Source organism: Crocodylus siamensis, chromosome 1 (assembly GCF_052110815.1).
Source record: "Crocodylus siamensis isolate JL-2025a chromosome 1, ASM5211081v1, whole genome shotgun sequence".
Lineage (NCBI taxonomy): Eukaryota > Metazoa > Chordata > Crocodylia > Crocodylidae > Crocodylus > Crocodylus siamensis.
In genome coordinates, this window is record NC_143395.1 from 585,038 (window position 1) to 605,195 (window position 20,158).

Below are 20,158 nucleotides of genomic sequence, written 5' to 3' on the forward strand. Positions count from 1 at the left end.
GGGTGGACAGGCAAGTGGATCGGTACTGTCCATATTCTCATTAACTGTCCCCCATGAAGCACTGGGCATCACGACTAACATCTGCCACGTGACTCTGCAATCACCCAATGAGTACGCTTCCCTCCACCACCCTTTACTAGGCATTAACAATACGGGAGGCTGCAAGTGGGAGAGGATCAGTGGAAAAAATCCTGATCAGACCCCATTCACACCTCCGCTCTTTGCCGCTGTGTGACACAGGAGACTGGGCAAGACGGACCTGGGGTCTGACCCAGGGAACAGCAGTTCTTGTATTTATGTTCACAGGTTTCCTGAGTACTTCGGGAAGGGAACTCCAGACGCTGGGTTGAACTCTGCTCCATCATCCCAAACGAAGGCTAAAAGAGCAAGAATGAGATCACAGGAAAGCAGGGCTGGAAAGGACCTCACAAGGTCATCAAAACCGAGTAAACTGTCCCAGCCAAGTATCTGTCCAACCTGCTTTTGAAACTTTCCAAGCATGGAGGTGACACTGCCTCTCTAGGCAGCCTGCCCCGATGCCTGCCCGCTCTCGGAGATGCTCAGATTCAGGTGCCTTTCCCCTTTCACCCAAGGGTCTGTGCAGCCCAGCAGCCTCTGCACACTTCCCTGCTCCTCCCCGGGGAAAGGACTGTGCTCCGATGGCATCGCAGGCCTGAAAAACAGCATTCATAAAGTCGCCCCAGCTCCAAATCGAAAAACTTCTGTGGGACAGACAAGCGCTGAAATATTACCCAGCTGGCCCCTTCCTCTGCTGCATTTATTGCTGTCTTGGCAGATGAATTTCAGGTTGCTGCCACAGCCGCAAACTGCTTGTTCTGCCAACTGTACATTACTAACATTGGAAGGGGGCCAAACTAGGAATCTTTTCTAAAAGCATTTGCTTCATACTTTAAATAACAGCAGCCCAGCGTGCTGGGGGAGGCGGTGGGGTGGGAGAAGGGGGAGAGGACTTAGCTGATGTATGCAATGCATTTGCAAGATTTCCTCCTGGCTTTTGGCTCCTCCACGAATTTGTGGGACAAAAATAAGCCCCGATCCTGCAGACAGAGAAGCCCGTTTGGAGGCGGGAGAAGGGCCGAGAAGACGTGACCTCTAAATCCTCCGAAGAGGCGAGCTCGGAGGGGCTGACAACGGGGAGGAACCTCCACCGCTGAGTGCTTGCTTGGCAAGCGGAGGCTGAGCTGGGGATTGTTTCCATTCATTAGGAGCTTACACCTGCTGGCTCCCATAACTCCACGACTCGCAGGGAGCGCCGATAAGTGCCCCGTGCTGCACGAAGGCTTTCGCTTTGGCATTTTCTAATCCAACAGAAAAGGGCTCCAGCCACTGCTTCCTCTGTCCGACTCCGCTGCCTCCGCCCCTCAGTTAGGGGCAGCATTGCGAGACCCCGTCTATCTCAGCTCACTTTGGTGCCTCCGGGCAGATTGATTTTGCTCGCTGGGGGTCACTGAAGCAATACAGACGTGCCGCTCTTTGACCCATCAGCAGTGCCACTACGTCTCCTCCCCAAGGTGCTCACAGGTACGTGCCCAGCACGGAGAATCCTCCCAGGTTCTGGCTGTTGCTGGCATGTGGCCTAAATACCGCAGGCAAGCTCCCTAACAGGGCCTCAGGAGTAGGCTGTGTGCATAAAAAACGGGCCACGGACATGCATGTTTTCTGTTGGGCAGGTATGTGTGTCCATGTACCTCCCACGCATTTTAGATATCACCTGTGCCAAGACACTGCAGCCCCTCAGGCTGCTCTCTTGCTTTATTTAACCTCCCAGGGTAGCTCTTGGCCAGTCTTGGTGTACAACTCTTCCACCCTGTTTACACTGCAAGGCCTTTCCCCACATCGTTCCTATTCCCTTCTGGCAGCCAGCATGCTCTGGGGTGCTGAGGCCGACATCCTGCACAAAGGCCTGCACCTATGGCCACTCTGGCCGCGTGTCTGAGCATGACAGAAGCACGGACAAGCTGCATCCGACCCCTGTCCTCAGGCAAAGCTTTGGTGACTGGTGTCTGCTAGTTCTGCAGAGGACGGACAGCTTGGGAAGTAAAGCCAGGAGCCAGCTAATCAGCTGACATGAAGCACACTTTTGAATGGGGCAGAGACAAGGAGGAAGGGCAAGGATGCATGGGAACAAACACCACCTGAATAAGGTTCAGTGCCAGAAATATGTCTCTGACCCCGGTACAAATCTACTGCTGTTTAGATGTGTCACCCTCACCTTCTCCCGCCTCGTGCTTCTCCATGGAGGCACTAAGGAAATGCAGAGGTGAAGTTGCTTTGGTGCCGCACCAGCTAATCCAGTAATAGAGAGCAAAGCTCAAGGAACAATATTTTTAAGTAGTGCTTGTCCTAGTTAATGTTCAGCCCTGCTGTGCAATGTCAAGAAAACTAATGAATGCTGAAGTGCCAGTAAGCAAGAAGCTCTTAAGTACTTACCTACTATGAAATTCTTTTCAGATTTCAGCCGTAACGTGAATGAAATCTGAAAACAGGCTGCCTGGTTCTCCGGGACGGCGGAGCAGCTCTGTAGCATGCACAGGGCTTAATCAGTGATGAATGTTTCACAACTCCCCCCGTCCCCTCCCGCGGAGCCTGTGTTCTGCAATTCCGTTCCTAAAATAATAGTGAGCTCGGAGGTTCGAAGCCAGTGCGCCCTGGACATATAGCCTAAAATGGTGTGCTCCTCGAAGAGATGAGGAAGGTTGATGCTACCATGCACGCACACACTCGCCGCCAGGCTACAGGGTGTAGAAAATCCTTAACATCTGTTACAAGGAGGCGCTGCTTAGCTCTGAAAATGGGCAGCAGGAGAGTTTGGCAGAAGGATCTGGTTGCCCGTCTCACCTCTGTGCAAGGAGGCAGCACACGGGATACATGCAGTGTCCACACCTTGGCTGAAGCACCGAGGACTGAACTGAGCACGTGCTAAAAGCCTGAGCTCCTAGGGCACGAGCTAAGCTGCCACTAGCTCTACAACTGGGGCCAGTAATGTAGGGCACAGAGGGGACCCATAATACATACTCACCGGTAGGATGCAGATGTACTGCCAATGCCCTGTTTATGCCCTTTGGACTTCCATGGTGCCTATTCATAGATGTTTCATAGACATTAGGGCTGGAAGGGGCCTCGTGAGATCATTGGGTCCAGCCCGCTGCCCAAGGGAGGCTGGCCCTCTGCATAGGGCGACTGTCAATCCCCAAAGGAACACGGGGTCTGAGCACCTCAAAGCCATTAGTCCAGGGTGAAGAAAGGGAATATCATCCCATGAACGCAACAGCTTCATACCAAGGAGTAGTGGCACTTCTCTCCGTGCCAGTCACAGTGCCTGGGTGTGGCAGCCATGGGTGGATCCGTGGCCCCGACCCTTTCAATCACTCTGGTTGGCAAGACTAAACCATTTGCCTGTGGTCACATAAAGCACCTGTGGAAGAGCTGGGCAAAGAAGCCAGACCTCCTGACTCCTGGCCCTACATTGCAACAGACCGTGCCACCCCACCCCTGGTGTAAGCAGAGACTTTGAGCCTCTTGGCAAGGCTGAATTCCTGGGCATAATAAGCAAAGGCTTCAGTTACTGGCAAAGTAACAAAAAGTCCTCCCCTTCCCTCCCCCCACCTGCTTTTTCATGTAAGGAGTTGCTGATGCCATGTGGCAGCCTGGGGAAAGCACTCTATTCAGGGGAAACAGCATGAAGTGCACGCAGCTTCGTACATAGACGCAGGCATCTCTCTCTCCCCTTTTTTGAAGGGGCAGGGACACTGGCATAAAAACCTGCCCTTAAATGGGTACAATGATGGCCAACATTTGCTTCTTGCTTAAAGCCACTTCGGAAGGAAACCTGGTCTAGTGAGAGCAGTACAAAAGGGAGACCAGGAATTGTTGCATTTTCTAACCCCAGAGCCCATCCTTCTGCAACCCCGGCCAGCCATGTAGGTTTTCAGGGTCTACAAATGGGCTTAATATGCACGGACCTAACTCACAGTGAGGCTAGAGGTGAGCTGGTTTCAAGGGCCTGATTGCACTTACAGGCAGTCCTGCTCACGTACGTGGGATGCTTGTCAGGGGAAGGACTGCTTCCTTACAAGGCTGGCAGAGCACAGGCAGGGGGATTCGGATAATACCTTGGCTCTACAAAGCACAGTCTCGCAATGAGTCTATACCAGCAGGACAGGCTGTGCTGGGCAGGAAGACAACACCGCATACAGAGCTATGACTTCAAGGAACGAGCCGCAGGGACAGGGGAGACGTTCACGCCAGGGGGGAAGCCAAGCTCTGCCAGGCAGGACCGCCTCTCAGCCACGGCTCTGCTTCGCTTCTCAGCGATCAGAGGGACCAGGAGGACATCCTGCCTACGGGACTCCCGGGCGCCTGGCAGCCATCATTTACCTTGTTCCAATCTCTTCATCTGCTGGATCTGGTCGACTGTCTTTTTCAGGATCTTGCATTTGTCTGGTTTGACGCTCAGGGTGTCGATGTCCCCGATGTTTGCTGACAGCAGCTCTGCCAGCTCCTCCAAGTACTTGTTCTCCTGCTCCCGGCGCCGCTTCTCATTGCTGTAACAAACAAGAAACGCAGGTTAATTAATGGCTTTCCCGCTGCTCCCCCCTAAATAAGCAAGTGTTTGTATGTGCCATAGGCTCCCGTATTTTTGGCTCGAGGCAGGACTGGCATCTCCAAAATGCAGGGGGACCTGGAGCAGGCTCTGGCCTGGTTTTCAGCACACAAAACAGGCCTGAGTTCCAAGGAAAGCCAATGGAGAGGGGTCCACTACAGAAACCAGGCAGACTTGCCTAGATCGGGAGCAGACCTGTGCCAGCACAACTATTCAGGCTCCATCCTGAGCAAACTGAACAAATTCTACTCCCGTGAACTCTTGCCTACCCAAAGCGCCTGGTCAGACTGGTGCAAGGCATGCCTGACTCCACCTGCAAAGGATCAACAACATCCACCAGAGAGTGGCAGTTAGCTGTGTTAACCCGAGGTTAAGCAAAAGGCAGGACAAGGCAAGACCTCATGGACTAACTCGTTCAGAGACGCGCAAGTTTTTGTAGGCTACAGCAAAAGCTATAGCAGCAGGGGCCAACCTTTTTTGGCCGGCATGGCTCATATTAGCCCCGTACCTTTCCCGAGTGTCGCTCTGATCCCTCTTCCTCCCCGATCTGCTGCTCTCCTTTCTGCTTCCTGTCCTGTGCTCCCTGCCTGATCTGCCGCTCTTTCTTTTCCTTGCCCAATCTGCCACGTGCCGCACCCAGAGGCTGCCCATGCCACCTGTGGTCCTCATACTGCAGGATGGCCGCCCCCGAGCTACAGCATCTGACCAAATAGGCTGTAGCCTATGACAGCTCATGTCTCTCTGACTTAATCTATTCGGTGCCACCCTGCTCTGCTTTCTGCTCAACATCAACTGGAGTGCACAGGGGTTGACTTTGAATTGAGGCCCAGGGCTGGGAAGAAATGATGGTTTCTTCCCAGTGAGGGCGCCAATAGCAGCTCTCCTCCCCAAAGCCGAATGCAGGCAGCCTGATACAGCCCCGTGAAGTTTCCCTGCTGCAAAGAGCAACAACTTGGCTCTCAGAGTCACTCCAGAGACTGTAACGTATCCTGTGCCAAAGACACCATGAGCAGGAAATCCAGTGTAATGATCTACCCATGCTGGACTGAGTCTGGAAGCAAGACTACTCCATCGAGCCCCGTGTAGCAGCAGCGACTGGCCAGTGCACTGCACACACACACACGTATGTGCACATAAACTTTATTAGCATGCATCCCTTTCCCTGCAGCCGTGGAGGGACACCGAGTAATAGGCCAGCGTAGAAAAAGCTGTCCCGACATGGATTAGTCTCGTTTGCAAGCTGATGTGATGTCAGGGGGAAGTCACGAGTTTGTAACTCAGCAAGAACTCCAGCAGCTCCCGGATCCTAGGGCAGATGCTCCATAGCACGTTTACCGGATAGAAGGAGACAGGGACAATTAAGGAGCAGAAAGTCCCCTGTGCCAGGAGTCCAGGTCAGCAGGAAGACCGGGGGCTTGTCTATCCAGAAAAGCACTCTAAATCAAGCCACTACCGAGGAACGAGGCCGGGCAGAGGGAGAAGCTAAAGGCTGGAAAGTTGTGGCTTTGCTGCCCGTGTTGAAGTCGCCTTGTAGCAAACGCTGGCCACCCACTGCTTCCCTCTCTGCAGCTGGCACCCCGACACCTTAGCCCCCCCTTCGTACAAGGGGATCCAGCCCAAACCCTGAGCCGGCGACATGCACAGATGTTCTGGCCTCGCAGACTGGGTCCTTCTTCTCCTTATTCAATTCCAGCCAGACGATTAGTTTTGCTGCTAGGCCTGCCAGGTGCATACCGGCTCCTGTACGCCCCGCTGCTGCTGCCTGCGCTCGCCCTCCCACGCGGAGAGCTGGAACGAGGGCATGTGCACCCCTGAAGGAGCCATCGTGCCCTTCATCTTCCTCCACCTCCAGCGGCTTCCTTGGAGCAGGCGCCGCTGGACTGAGATTCACCCTTTTAGGCCTCCTTGCCCCCTCGCTCCCCCTCCACGTGAGGTTGAGGGGTCAGAGATGCAGGAGACAGATGCACCAGACTGATGCAGCAAGCCAGCGGCCGGGGAGGGGGTCTCGTAGGAAAACCTCTGGTTTTTAAAAACAATGAGCAATGAGACTGCAGACCTCTCTGAGACAGGGGAAAATGATGAGTATTTCGGTCTGGCCACTGCAGGCTTAACTGATTAAGCGAGTCTGCTCCAAAGCGGTGGATCTCCGGTGCGTCGCTGGATAAAAGTATGTGTATAAATGCCCGTGAAGTCCGTGGAGCTCAGGTTAAGTCAAGCTCTGTGCAAAGAGAGAGGTAATAAGTGGCTGCTGGTCTTTCGAGGGAGGCACTTTGCGCTGGCTGGTAATTTGGACGGGAGCAGGGACTGCCTGCCTGCGAACTCGGGAGCGCGCCTGGTTCTCCTGGCTTCCCTGCTGGGCCGCGGACAACGATGTGCTCAAGGCATCGCACTCCAGCAAATGGTTAAACGGGCAAAGAGTCTGTCTGGGCTGTTACCTCAGCCTCTCTTTGTTACCGGTATCAGCAAAATCAGAACTTCACTGGACGCGCTAGCTTGTGCTTTAGGAAGTGACCCATTTACCTCAAGCAGAGGACTAAACTGTACCCAATTACCTTGGCTCTAGGGACCCAGCGCACTTGGCAGGGCCACGGTGTGTGTGAAAGAGAAAGCCTATCTGAAAAGTGGGATCTTTTTCCACCCCTGATACATGCATCAGAGGAGCTGTTCTATTAACATACAGGAACAGAACAGAGCAGGCAGGAAAGAGGACAGGGAGAAATGGTGTTTGAGAGAGAAATGAGGCAAAATGCCAAAGGAATGAGAACTGCCAGACTAAAAGGCAGAAGTGAAATAATAATTAAAAAAAAAAAGAAAAGAAACAATCAGTTTACAAAAGCAATGAAAGCAAATCCAGTGCACTGCTTGATAAGCAAGTCAGAGGCATCCTACATACCACGGTGAGCCATGCAGATGAATACTGAGCAGAAACCAATTTGACTGCAATGAGTCACTTTGCAAAACATCCAGACCTGGATGGAGACACACTGCATGTCTTGAAGGGCAGGTAAATGTTTCTCAATAGAGTCGAACGCATGTTGTAGTCGAGATCACATTAATTTCCACCCCTCATTGCAAAGCGGGGCGGGGGGGCAGAACGACTCCATGTTGTGGTTGAACTCGTTAAGCAATAAACTTAATGCCCCTGTTGCTGTGGCAACTTTCAAATTGTGGGAGGGCAAATAGACCAATTTTCCTTCCATAAAAGCATCCTGAGCATATTCGAGCGGTGGGCTGTTCCCCACGGTTCAACAGCAAACAGCAACGGTTTGGCTTTCCAGGCTTTCGTAAAGGATTCCTGCAATTCAAGCGGCTCTGGACTGTCATGCTCCAGGCTCCGACGGACTCACGGAGTGAAGGTGCCTTTGCCCATCACTGGCGGAAGGTAAAAGGTCTCCCAGTGCTTTCGGAAGACGACGGGATATAGCGCCAGGGGCCTGGCCAGCTTTGCCTCTTCTAGCCAAACTCCTTCCAGCGGCCAACGCTGCGCGTAAGCTCCACGCATGCCGGCAGGAATTCAAGTCAGCCCTTTCAAAGGGCTTTGCAATACCTCATGTGCCAAAGGAGCCGGATAATCCATGCCAGTGTCACAAACGCAAAGCTAGGGAAGAGGAAGAAAGGTTTTCATCTGGCTGCTGCAGGTTCTCTCTGATCAGCCTGGTCTGGACTTCCAATATCTGTATAGCAAGGTTTCTGCTGGGCGAGCACTATGAGAGTGCAAAAAGCACCAGCTAGTTCGACTAGACACCGCAGGCCGTGAAGAAGCTTCCCAGCCAAGAGAAAGGAGTTCGCCTGTAGCTGAAGAGGAGGCACAGAGACCTTTGCTCCGCACACAGAGGCCGGGACTGCGCTCGAGGGTTTTCATGTCTCAGGGTTTAACCCGGCTCAAGTTGCAACCATTAGCAGGATTAAGACTGGACTTAAAGGAGCATTCAAAACATGTAAAAAGCCCACAGGCAGCTTAGAAGCTGTTTAACAATATCATATTAGAGGCTCAGGAAAAGGGGTATATCGCAAATCAAAAAGAGTACCAAACAGGCCAATAAAGCCCTGCGTGGTTCAACAGCAAAGCAAGACAAAAAGGCATCCTTCAAAAAATAAAAGGCATGCCCTAATAAGGAAAACAGAAAAACTCTCAAACTGGCAAGTCAAGTACAACAGTGAAATAAGGTGCTCCAAAAAACAGTTCAAACAGCATCTAGCAAAACATGCTAAAGTCCATATTTTTGTTAATACGTCAGAAGCAGAAAGCCGGCTAGAGAATCAGGGGGGCCGTTACACGATCAGGGTGACAAGGTGCACTCAGGGCTCATAAGGTCAGAGCAGAAAAGCTAAATGACGTTGCTGCATCACTGTTTCCACCGAAGACACTGGGGAAATGCCTCTGGCAGACCAAGCCTTTCTAGTAGATGGGTCTGAAGAGTTGGACTGCACTGCAGTCACAACAGAGGAAGTTTCAGGACAAAAGGGTAAACTGAACTTACTAAGAAGTCACCAGGACTGGGTGGCATTTCCCTAAGCGCTCTGAACAAACCCCAAGGTGAACGCGCAGAACTGGTGGCAATAGTCTGTACCCCAGCGTTACAAAGGGCCTCCGGGCCAGAGGACTGGGGGGGCTGCAAGCATAACACCCATCTTCAAAGAAGGGCTCCAGAGGTGATCCTGGGGACCACAGACCAGTGAGACTCACTTCCATCCCTAGCAAGTTGGTAGAGTCTGTAATAAAGAACAAAATCAGCAGTCACAGGGGCAAAGACAATCTGCTGAGGAAGTCAACAAGGTTTTTAAAGAGCAATCTTGCCTCACCAACACGCTGGAGCTCTCTAAGGGTATCAACAAGCAAGCGGTCAAGGGGGGATCCAGCTGACATAATATATTTGGACTTTCAAAAAGCTTTCGACAAGGTCCCTCACCAAAGGCACAAAACAATGTTGCTGCAGGATTAGAGGGAAGGGTCTTTTGGGGGTTGAAAGCTGGTTCAAAGATGGGAAGCAAAGGGTAGGGCTGCATGGTCACTTTTCAGGATGGAGGGAGGTCAAAAGCGGGGTCCCACAGGAATGTGTGCTGAGACCCATTTTGTTCCATATTTTCTCCACTTGGATGTCTATGTTGCTGGGATCATTTGACCCCAGCTGACTTCCTGCCCCTTAGGCAGGGGGCTGGACCCAATGGTGTCTCTTCCAGCCCTAATGTCTATGCAATCTATGGACCAGTAACCTGGAAATGGGGGTGCACAGTGACATCTCCAAGTTTGCAGATGATACTAAAATATTCCGGGTAGTCAAGTCCCAAGCTGATGGAGAGGAGCACCAGAAAGATCTCACCAGGCTGAATGGCCAAGAAATGATAAATGGGCTTCAACGTCAACAAGTACAAGGTAATGCAGCTAGGGAAAAATAACCTCAACTACACATACACAGTGCTGGGGTCTGAATGAGCGCGTACGACTCAGGAAAGCGACCTTGGAGTCATTTTACAGAGTTCTTTAAAAATGTCAGCTCAGCACGCAGCAGTGCCCAAAGCAGCTAACACAGCGCTGGGCATTGTTAAGAAGGGAATGGAAAATAAAATGGAAAACGTCACCATGCCATTGTAGAAATCCATGGTGCACCCACGTCTTGAATACTGTATGCAATTCTGGTCCTCACATCTCAAAAAGGATGTAGTAGGTTTTGAAAAAGGTAGAGAGATGGGCAACCAAAATGATCAGGGGCCTGGAGCAGTTGCCAGACCAGGAGAAACTAAAAAGGCTCGGACTCTTCAGCTTGGAAAAGAGAAAGATGAGGGGGATATGACAGAGGTCTGTAATGTCATGAAGGGTGTGGACCAAGTGAATAGGGAGCTGTTATTCACCAGAATAGTATAAGTTGGGGGGTACCCACTGCAATGAGCAAGAGACAAGTTTCAAATGAACAAAAGAAAGTACTTTTTTTAAAGCCATGTGTGGTTAACTTGTGGAACTCACTGCTGCAGGAGGTGGCGAAGGCAGAGAGCACAGCCAGGTACAAAAAGGGACTGGATAAATTCATGGATGATAGATCTGTTAATTGCTACTGAAGACAATGGTTGGAGATATTTCCTCTGCCATGTCTAATCCAAAAAACGGTGGGTGCCGGGGAAAGGGATAGATCACTCGAGGGATACCCAGTATAATGCTCTCCCTGTAGAGCACCCACTTCTGTCAGTGTCAGAGCCAGGACAGTGTGCTAGATGGACCATTGCTCTGACTCAGGGTGACGTTTCTTATGTTCAGGCAGAGCTCGAAGCCACAGACCTTTGATCCAAGTTGCACACATTCTCGGATAACAGTTCGGGCATCTGGGAAGGTCCCACATAACCCTATTTCCTCATTCACCACATGCACCCAAATAAGATATGCCTTGTTTTTGGAAGGCAGAGTTGTGGCTGAGAGCTGGCTTTTCCACAAAGACGCTGCGCTACATGATTGCTGCCAGCTTCTTCGTCGCTGCCAGAAAGCAGGAGAGAGTGCAGTCCACTGGTAACTTTTGCATGGCCACTCTCAAATTGCACTGATTTTTGACAAGCTTTATCCCACTGCAAGGATACAGGGGATAAATAGTACTACATAGCCTCATATTTAGGGGGCTTATCCCCCTTCAATGTTAAATACATTACACGATGAACTTACTGCTGCCTTCATATTTACTATACAGAGACTGCCACAATGTGAGTCAACACAGCCAAACACAAACACAGAGCCAAGGGATCTTGGGGTCCCGAAAGAAAAGTGCGTTGCTTGGACACTTGGCATAGGGGGGCATACTGGTTGAGGAGACCTGCATGGGTAGAGCAGCCGTTCCCATCTCATGCTGAGAAAGCTCTCTCGGTCCCTCCCCGAGCCATCAAGCGCTCAATTTATACGATCAATAAATTATCTTTGATAACGAGCCTCTATTCGCCAGTTGCCACCGAAAAGCAGGAAGAGCAGATGGGGAGTTATATTTCCATCGTGTTCCATCTTCCACCACAGCCACTGATAAAAGCAAAGCTGAGTGCTAGTGGGAAGTGTGAACATTTCTGAGTGGCTCAAACCTGCTCCATCTGCTCAAGCAGACGGGACAGAGAGATGCGGTTGGAATGACAAAGTAGCCACGAGGGGGAAAACGCACGCGCAGCCGTGCACGTACCTCTGGGCCACCGTGTCACACGGAGACCCCTTCCGCTTGCGGGAGTCCGGGTTAGCAGGGTCCGTTGAGCTGTCCCCAAGGCCACTCATCTTGAGCTACGTTGCACCTGCACAGGCAAGAGAAACGAGAGTCAGGAAGCTGCTGGGAAGAGTGTCTGGCAACAGGCACCGATCGCTCCATGTGGGGCAGTGCCAGAAAACACAGCTCACAAAACTAGGGCAGTGGCAAGCGCTCCTGCTGCTCAAAGCCTTCTCCTTCCCGGGCTCTGCAGAACCAGCTCCGCTCTTTGGCCTGGTCCCTGCTCCACCAGGCTGGGACAGGAGCGTGCGCAGACAGCACGTGTGCAGAGGAGGAAGGAGATCTTTCGCAGTCCCACGCTCAGGGTGGTTCTCCAGCCTCTGCTCTGCCCCGTGAACCCTCCCTGTCACCAGTTACAACGTGGACCCAGCTCTCCCGCTCTCCCCTGCCCTTGTAGCTTTTAGTTTCCAGGCTTTATATCATTTTCATTGCCCTTCTCTGTTAACCAGTCCAACCACAGCCCCCGGCAGGCTTTGCAAAGATGCTACCCAGCACCTTGCTTGTTCACAGGCGAGCAGGCCGCTGCACACCAGGAGCAGTTCTGGGACAGGGGTGACTACTCCGAGGCAGCTCGTGGTTCCTCCATCACCCACGGGTCTCTCTGACACACTGAATCCTAACGAGCTGTCCCAGCCCCTACGGTCAGAGCTGTGCTGCTGCCCCCCACTCCTCCGGGAACATATGACTTGACTTTAATTAGAAATGACTCATCCCATTGGATGCAATGGCCTTCCCCAACCCCCTTGTGAACTTCCCCTTTGTGGTCTGATGTCTGTGGGTTAATGACCCTCTCGGTTCAGATCAGCGCCGGGTCCAGGTCTTCCTGTCGTGCCGCGCAGGGCACTGCTAGGGGTACATACAAAGCTGGCCAGTCCCTGCTCATCTACTTTAAAAGGAGACTGCTTTTTTATGATTAGTTTCCTACCTATGGAGCTGCTGCAGGTGCCACCGAGACGTGGGCTTACAGGCGGAAGGAAAGAGCGAGCAAGAGAGAAGTGTTTATGAGACGAATTCCCTGGCTTGACCTGTGGCAGGTTCAGGTGTGCCAGGGCTGACGGTAGTTTTACTAAAATGTTAGATTACAGATTTGTATAGGGCTTAGACAGGGCTGATCCTGCCTCAGGCAGGGGGTTGGACTCAACCCCAGGAGACACCTTCCAGCCCTTCTTTACGATTTCTATACTTTCTTGCGTTTCAAACACGCCCCACTTTGCAAAAGTGTTTAAGAGCCGTCCCGCCAAACAGCTGGGCTGTGATTCATAGATGCTAGGGGCTGGAAGGGACCTTACAAGATCATCGGGTCCAGCTAGGAACAGCAACAACCATGCCAAACCCCACTCACGGCTGCTCCCCGGCGAGGAGCTTAAGGCCGTGAGTAAAGAATAAATATCCCACACAGATCCTTATTCCCTCCCAGTGGCTTTGGGTGCTCTGACCCAAGTCGCCTTAAACAAGACTGACTGAGAGTGCTATGCACTCGCCCCTGGAAATCAGCCCCCTCCAATGCTGTATTGAGATGCATCAAATCACCCCCAAGCAGGACGCTGCCGAATTCCCTGCATGCTCCAGATGAGGCACTGCAGCTGCTTTCCTTTTAAGCTCCTGCAAGGGATGCAGAAAGGACCAGAGCCTCAGTCATAGTTGGGATCTGCATTTCTCCAAGACCTGGAGCCAAATGGCTTGGCCCCCAGATGACTCAGGGCAGCCCCCGAGCCCCCAGGTACCGTGCCAGCCGCAGGGCATCACTGTGGAAGGACCCAAGCAGGTCCTTTTCCCTGCCAGGGGATTCAGCCTATGCAGGATGAACCCTCTTCTTTCTCCTTAGGCTAATTTTAAGGCTGCCTGGAGCTGCCTCTGTGGCACAAAGGTGCATGCTTTCTATTGGAGACTGGTGTTTAAATGAGCTTTCTTTTCAGCTCCGATGATCTCACATCCTTGAAATCCGTTTGAAAAAGTGGGGTTATTTAAAAGAAACAGAAAACAATTAGGAACGCAGGACTAGGAGGCGCCTCCTGGACTTAATGAGCCCTGGCCCCCTGCACTTGCACGTAACCACTAATATAAGGAAGCTCCAAAATCACCCCCTCAAATCTTCACACCCACCCGGCAGAGCACAGACACAAGCCCCCCCGATACCCGTCCTGAAAGTTTCTAACACACGCAACAAGCTCCGCGTGGCTTGGGAAGCAGCTGGGGTCTCTCGGAGGGTCCGGTCCTGCCAATGCCAGTCACTGCCCAGCCCTGCCGGCTTCTCCGGAGCAGGCGCGGAGGTCGGGATTGTCAAAAGCGCGCAGCCCCTGCCTCTGCTTTGCCCGCTGCGGTCAACAGGCAAATCCCCACTGGTACTGAAGATACCGAGGCCGAGAGCTTTGGAAGACCCCCGCCCCAGCCGTTAAATACCTTCTCCGCATGCTGCTTTCAATCGTTGTGCAACACAACAGCAAAGCGTGTGTGCAGCCAGCGCCGTAACAGGGGGTAACACTCTACCACTGCTAACGGAGTTACTTCTTTAGCTCATTCTGGATTCACAACTGCCTGATGGCACACCCGCGTGCTTTCCGTGTATTGCTCAAAGCGTCTCCACCACCAGACACTGGCATTTAAACAGCAGCGCCACGAAAGAGCAAACCCTCGCCATGCAGCGTGAGGTCATTTCTGCTGCCTGCATCACTCCGCCCACGGTGAAAGCTGTTCCTGAAACTTTTGCAGCAGTATTACCATGGCCAATCAATAATTCCTCCTCGGTGCCAGCAAGGATGAAAGCAGGGCTAGCTGTCCTAATTTAACAAGACTAATCAAGAGCAGAGAAGCTCTGGACAGAAACCCACAAGCTAGCCAAGGACCATGCATCTAATTTTGTCCAGCCTGGATGGCAAAACTGATGCCAAGTACATGCAACTAGAAGGGAGCTAAAAACCCAAATTCCTTTAAAGATCAGGTACCAGATCAGTGGGACCACTGCAGCATCATCACCTGTTCTGGTCGTTAGGGCTCTGGCATTTTTAATTTTTAAGACGTACAGTTGTTCAGCGTTTTCAGCTCTTTCCTCCCAAATGCAGATGCACCAAATGGCAGCTTTCCACCTTTTCCCTCCCTGCTTGTTTATATGCGTGCTGTAAATGGATCAAGAAAACTCGCACCCGACGAGACGCACACATGGAAATTCATAGCTCAATTCGCAGCCGCCAAGGCCAAGCGATTCCAAGTTGCGACGGGGAGCGCAGCTCTTCCAGGCCCCCGCCCCGAGACAGCTCCGGCACGTGAGCAGCTTTCCTCAAAGGAGAAAGCGCTCCTGCGGCGCCGGTGCCAGGGAAAGCAAAGCTCGCCCATCCTACCGAGATCCTCCGTGACTGCAGTGTGACCTTGGCAGTATCAACCGCGTGCCCAGCAAGGGTGAATTAAGGACAAAACTGCAGCCTTTGCCGAAAGCCTTGGCGTGTGTGAAGTCCTTGATGTAATACGTTCGTTGTTTCTTTTTGTTGTAAATTCAGTTTATTTTGCAGTGGAACTTGCCAGGGCTCGCAGGCCAAAAAATTTAATTTAGCCTAAAAATAACTCCAAATGCCTTGGGTTTGAAAACCCTGGCAGCTCAGAGCATGGCCTGTAACACTTGGCATGGGGAGGCACCATCCCGGGGGGCTGCCAACACGCCTGGTGCCCTCCTTGCTCTACTCAGGGCATGGAAACCTGCAGGAAACTGGATTTCTAAGAGCCGGTTTTGGAAAGGGTCTCACCGGCCCGCAAAGGCCACAAGAAGGAGATACAGGACAGTGTGACGGGAGTGAAAACTAGGTGATTAACTTGCATTTAAAAACCAAACCAAGCTTCTGCAGGTTCTCTCTGATGCAGACCTTGCTCTTAAACTTTATTTTGCCCGCCCCTGCAATAAAGCAGTCGCTCCTTTGCTGTTCTCCTGGCCAACCACCAGAGAGACTGCATAAAATGTTGCTGCGTGATTTATTTGCTTGTGTTATTTACCCACTCGTCTCCGCCACACCGAGAACGAACACTCACGCGTTGCACCAGTACACAGTGTGGCCGACACACGCACAAGCCTCAGAGGCAAGACGTCCGCCCGGGGATCAATTGTTCCAAAATAAACCTCCGTTTTGGCTTCACGATGCAAAGACTGGTTTTCACCGTCGCAACAAGGCGCACCGAGGCTGCGTCCGTCCGGCGCTCGGACTTGCCGTTCAGCCGCCAGCCGCACAGACGAGGAAAACCAGTTTGCACCATTTCACTTCCGCGCGTCGTGAAACCAAAGGCAACTGGGCCCATGCGAGTTGTGGGGCCTGGCTTTCCCGTCAGCTCCACCAGTTGGTTGTCAGCAAAGGCTCATCTCAGGCATGCACGAGGCCTGAGGTTTAAAAGCATGAAGACGTGCTTCCAAAAAGAGGACGGTCCAAACCCACTTTCCCTTCCCCTTGGCATTCATCTTGACATGCAACGGCTCCCAGCTGAGAGCAGGGTTTCTTCGTGCCAGACTGTACACGCATGCACGGCAAGAGACGGCTTCCGATCCAAAGAGCCTCCAGTCTGATCAGGCAAGAGGACAACGTCTGGGAGAGGAAAGAGTGGTGCAGACAGCCAACGAGACTTGTCCCAAGTCCCACAGTCGGTGGAGAGCTGGGAACAGACCCCGCATTTCCACCCACTTCCAGTCCAACCAGTTCACTCAACTGCCTCTCGGGCCTGTACCACGCGAGCCCGCTGGGTCGGGGAACTGCACCGCCAGACTAGACACCACAAGGTCAAGGAGCCCTGCTACACTCGGACGCAAAGGGCCAAGCCCAGTCTCACGCTTGCAGAGATGCTGCAGACTCATAAACCATGAACGGCACTGGGTTTAGACCACGTCTGGGTCTAGACACTGACAAAATGGGGCAAAAAGAGGAAAAAGGAGCATGCAATTACAAACCTTTGGATTAAGGGACATCCTTGTCTAACCTATTCCTAACATTACAGGATCAACCCAGTCGCACAACCACGAAGCACAACCGGAGACACCAAAGCAACCGAACCTGCCATAGGTAAAGCAGGGGGATAAGGGCACTGCCAATGTCCTGCCGCTACAAATCTGTGCTGATCTGACCGGAGAGGGGAAAAGGGTATGTGTAAACTTCTTAAAATAATTTTCCATCTATTGACTCCTCTGTGAAATCCTAGGAAATGTGAACTTTCATTTCTACCCAGGAGAACTTTTACAGGCTCTTCTCTGATACCCGACGAAGGATGCTTGTGCCCGAAAGCTTGCAACGAAAGAAATCTTTTTGCAAAAATCTTGTTGGTCTAATAAACGATATCTCCTCTACTACGAGTCCTGATTGCCTTTTCCTCTAGACCAAAACAGCTACAACCCGGATACCTAAAATTCTTCCTGTCCCTCAAGTGGGGGGGTAAGACCCTCTAGCCAGCAATCCCCTGGCTTTAGCCCCAGCGGGCGCGGGCCAGTCAAAACCCCCGGCCTTGCTGCAGCCAATGCCCAATGCTAAGGACACCAACAGAAAAAAAAAGAATGAACCCCAGAGGGAAAAAAATGTCTTCCCGGTCCCCATTTGTCAACCAGCAAACGTTGGCCATGTTTCTACACGGGCTTCCCAAAGCCAGGTACTGCTCGCTATCTGGAGACAGAAACGGGGGCCAGGAAGCCAAAGCGATTTGCTCCGAGGCCCGACAGCGAGTTAGTGGCACAACCTGCACACAAGCCTTTTCTCTTGCGAGGCCGCTGCCTGTATCTCTCACGCAGAGACTTCTCCCTCGCCAGCGATGATTTTCACCCAGAGAACTACTTAAAAATAAATGACGGGCATCAGAGAGAAGCACAGTCAGTAGGCTGCGTTTAAGAAAATGTTTGATGCTACCAAAGTCCCTTCCATTGCAGTTATTTATTATTATTAAAATGTAACCCCATCTGTGCATGCACAGACAGTCTCTCAATTAGAGATAATTAAGAGCACACTCAGAATGCCACAAGGACACATCTATATTGTTCCACTCACAAGTTCATCATTAGCTGCTAATCTAAGCACTTGGGCCATAATGAGCGTTGATTTTTAACTTCGGCAGATTACAGAATAAACACTGACGCTCTCCATCGACAGGGAAGGGGCAGGGGCTGGGATGAGACGGGTGAGTCACTCCGCGGCTCTGCTGAGGCAGGAATGCTGTTTTGTTGGTTTATTTTAACAACAATTTCTGACCTCATTTAAAACAAAAGAAAAAAAAAGACCTGCCATCCTGACCAAACACCCAGGATTTCAGCAGCCAAAGAAAACAAGCATCCCCTCGGTTGCGAGCAGTGGTCCGTTGGCCAACGGTTGCATCCATTGCTTCTGGCCAGCAAAGATTTCTACTCCCCTATGAAACCTAGTTTTATTCTCACTTCATCCCCAGGGTCTCAGTCTCATCCACCTGTTGTGCCCTTTCTAACACCTGGACTGCAGGCTGTCTGTGCAGGATGAGCGTTAGGCAGATGCTGACAGCTGGAGCCTTTGGCCCCGCTACATCCAGCCGTACCTAAAAGAACAGTTTGCATGGCAAAGACCTGGGAGGGGGTGGCAGCAGAAGCATCTCCCTGTGCTAATGGGAAAAACCAGCAGCAAAAGATTCAAACCAGCTTCCCCTTCCTTCGGAGAGTCTAGCTATTTTTGCAGGGCTGAAGAAGAGCTCAACGGTGCCACTTCTATCCCGAAACATATCCCGCCAAGCCTGCGACATGTGAGCAAGCTAATTGTGTTTAGTTTTCTTTGGGGAAAGGTAGACAGAGGAGACATTGGACTGAAAAGCTGAACGCACCTGCTTTAAATGGGCTGGAATATATCATGGCTTGCTTTGGCCTCATCTCACAAGTCTTGCCTAGAGAAGCCTTAAAAATATCCTCCCGTCCCCTGGGCCAAATCACCGACTTCTCTTCCTTTCAGCCTCCCATTATTACTATTACTCCCAATAGCTTTCAGCATGCAATTCAAGGTGCTGGTTTTGATTTGTAAAGCCCTAAATAGTCTGGGTCCTACATACCTAAGGGACTGCCTTCTCCCTTATGTCCCACTGTGATCCCTAAGGTCAGCCGGGAGCAACGTCCTGCGCCTACCATCAACGCACCATGTCCCCTTGGTCATTCCCAGCAGCCGTCCCTCCCTCCCGCTGAGACATGCCGGAGCCCGAGCCTGGCCACTTTTTGGAAGCACTAAGGCCTTCCTTGGGCAGGCATTTGGCCCACAGAGCTAAGCTGGAAAACTGCTTTATGGGTTTCTCTTGTATGGTTCTCTCCGGTTCTGTAAGGACTTCTCCTGTGTTATAGGTCATGCTGCTCTCCACCGGTAGCCTGCCCCGAGCCTCTGCTGGAAAGCGCAGCATATACATCAAATAAATACTGCCCCATGCAGAGGGCCCCACTGCACTGGGTGCTGTGTGTAAGGACAGCCTTTGCCCCAAAGAACTTAAAATCTAAATGGCAGGTGCACAAAGGGAGTACTAGCACCCATTTTTGGATGGGCAAGGAGGGGTCAAGGTTCCCGCCTAGATCCTCCTCAAGTCAGTAGGAAGAATCTCACCCGTTTCCGCCTGCTTTGGCTAATGGGCATGATGAGGACACTGTAAAAGGCCCCCAGCTGGACAGCCACCAGGGATCCTAATGGAAGAGCAGAACTCTTTCTTCCAAGACTGTGCCCCCTTGGCGCTAGCCAGGGTACAAGCGCCTGGTGGGAGGCAGACGCTGACTCTGGAAGATGACAAAATAATTCCCTGTTCTGGACATGCAGAACTGGTGCCTGGTGCAGGCAAGGGACAGATTTATAAAAAAAAGACCTGGGCAGGGAGTGCAGTCTTGTGCCTCGCAATTAAGTGCACAAACCCAGGTAAGCACCTTATGCGTTACTTCGGGAAAGGCTGGCACAGGGGGTAGGGATCCACAAGGAGGAGGGGAATACCTCTGCTAACTTATGGAAAAGGCCATCTGGAAGCACCTCTTAAGGCAGTATGCACACGAGTCTGGGGTCTACAGCCTGAACCCCACAGTAAGGCTGTCCCTTTGCGTGGAGGTGACTGGTCCACTTTTGCATTGAAGTCACGGCTGGATTAGGGGCAGGCCCCTCTGGGATGAAGATGCAGGAACTCGAATTTGCCAAGTGCAAACCACCAAAGGCATGAGATCTGTAGGGAGACTCCCGACAGCCTTAGGAATGAGTCCAGTTCTGCTGAAAATGATGTTGTGCTGCTGTTCCTTTCACTTGTGCTACCAGCAAACCCCAGCGAGGGTGGAAAACCGGACCACACCTGTGCCCAGCTGGGAGCAGGGAAAAAACCAGTAGCC

At 51.9% G+C, this 20,158-nt stretch overlaps 1 protein-coding gene across 21 annotated transcripts in view; it reads right to left on the reverse strand.

Annotated features, from left to right (window-relative positions):
• The window catches only part of NCOA1 (nuclear receptor coactivator 1), a 277,952-nt gene that overhangs the window by 93,575 nt on the left and 164,219 nt on the right, over nt 1–20,158 (reverse strand). For all 21 annotated transcript variants that reach the window (XM_090022901.1, XM_090023421.1, XM_090023147.1 and 18 more), the window contains 2 exons: nt 11,770–11,875; nt 4,399–4,565 (listed from right to left, as the gene is read on the reverse strand). In XM_090022901.1, the coding sequence (XP_089879027.1) occupies nt 4,399–4,565; nt 11,770–11,858 (256 nt within the window). In that variant the 5' untranslated portion in view covers nt 11,859–11,875. The remainder of the gene's footprint in view (nt 1–4,398; nt 4,566–11,769; nt 11,876–20,158) is intronic.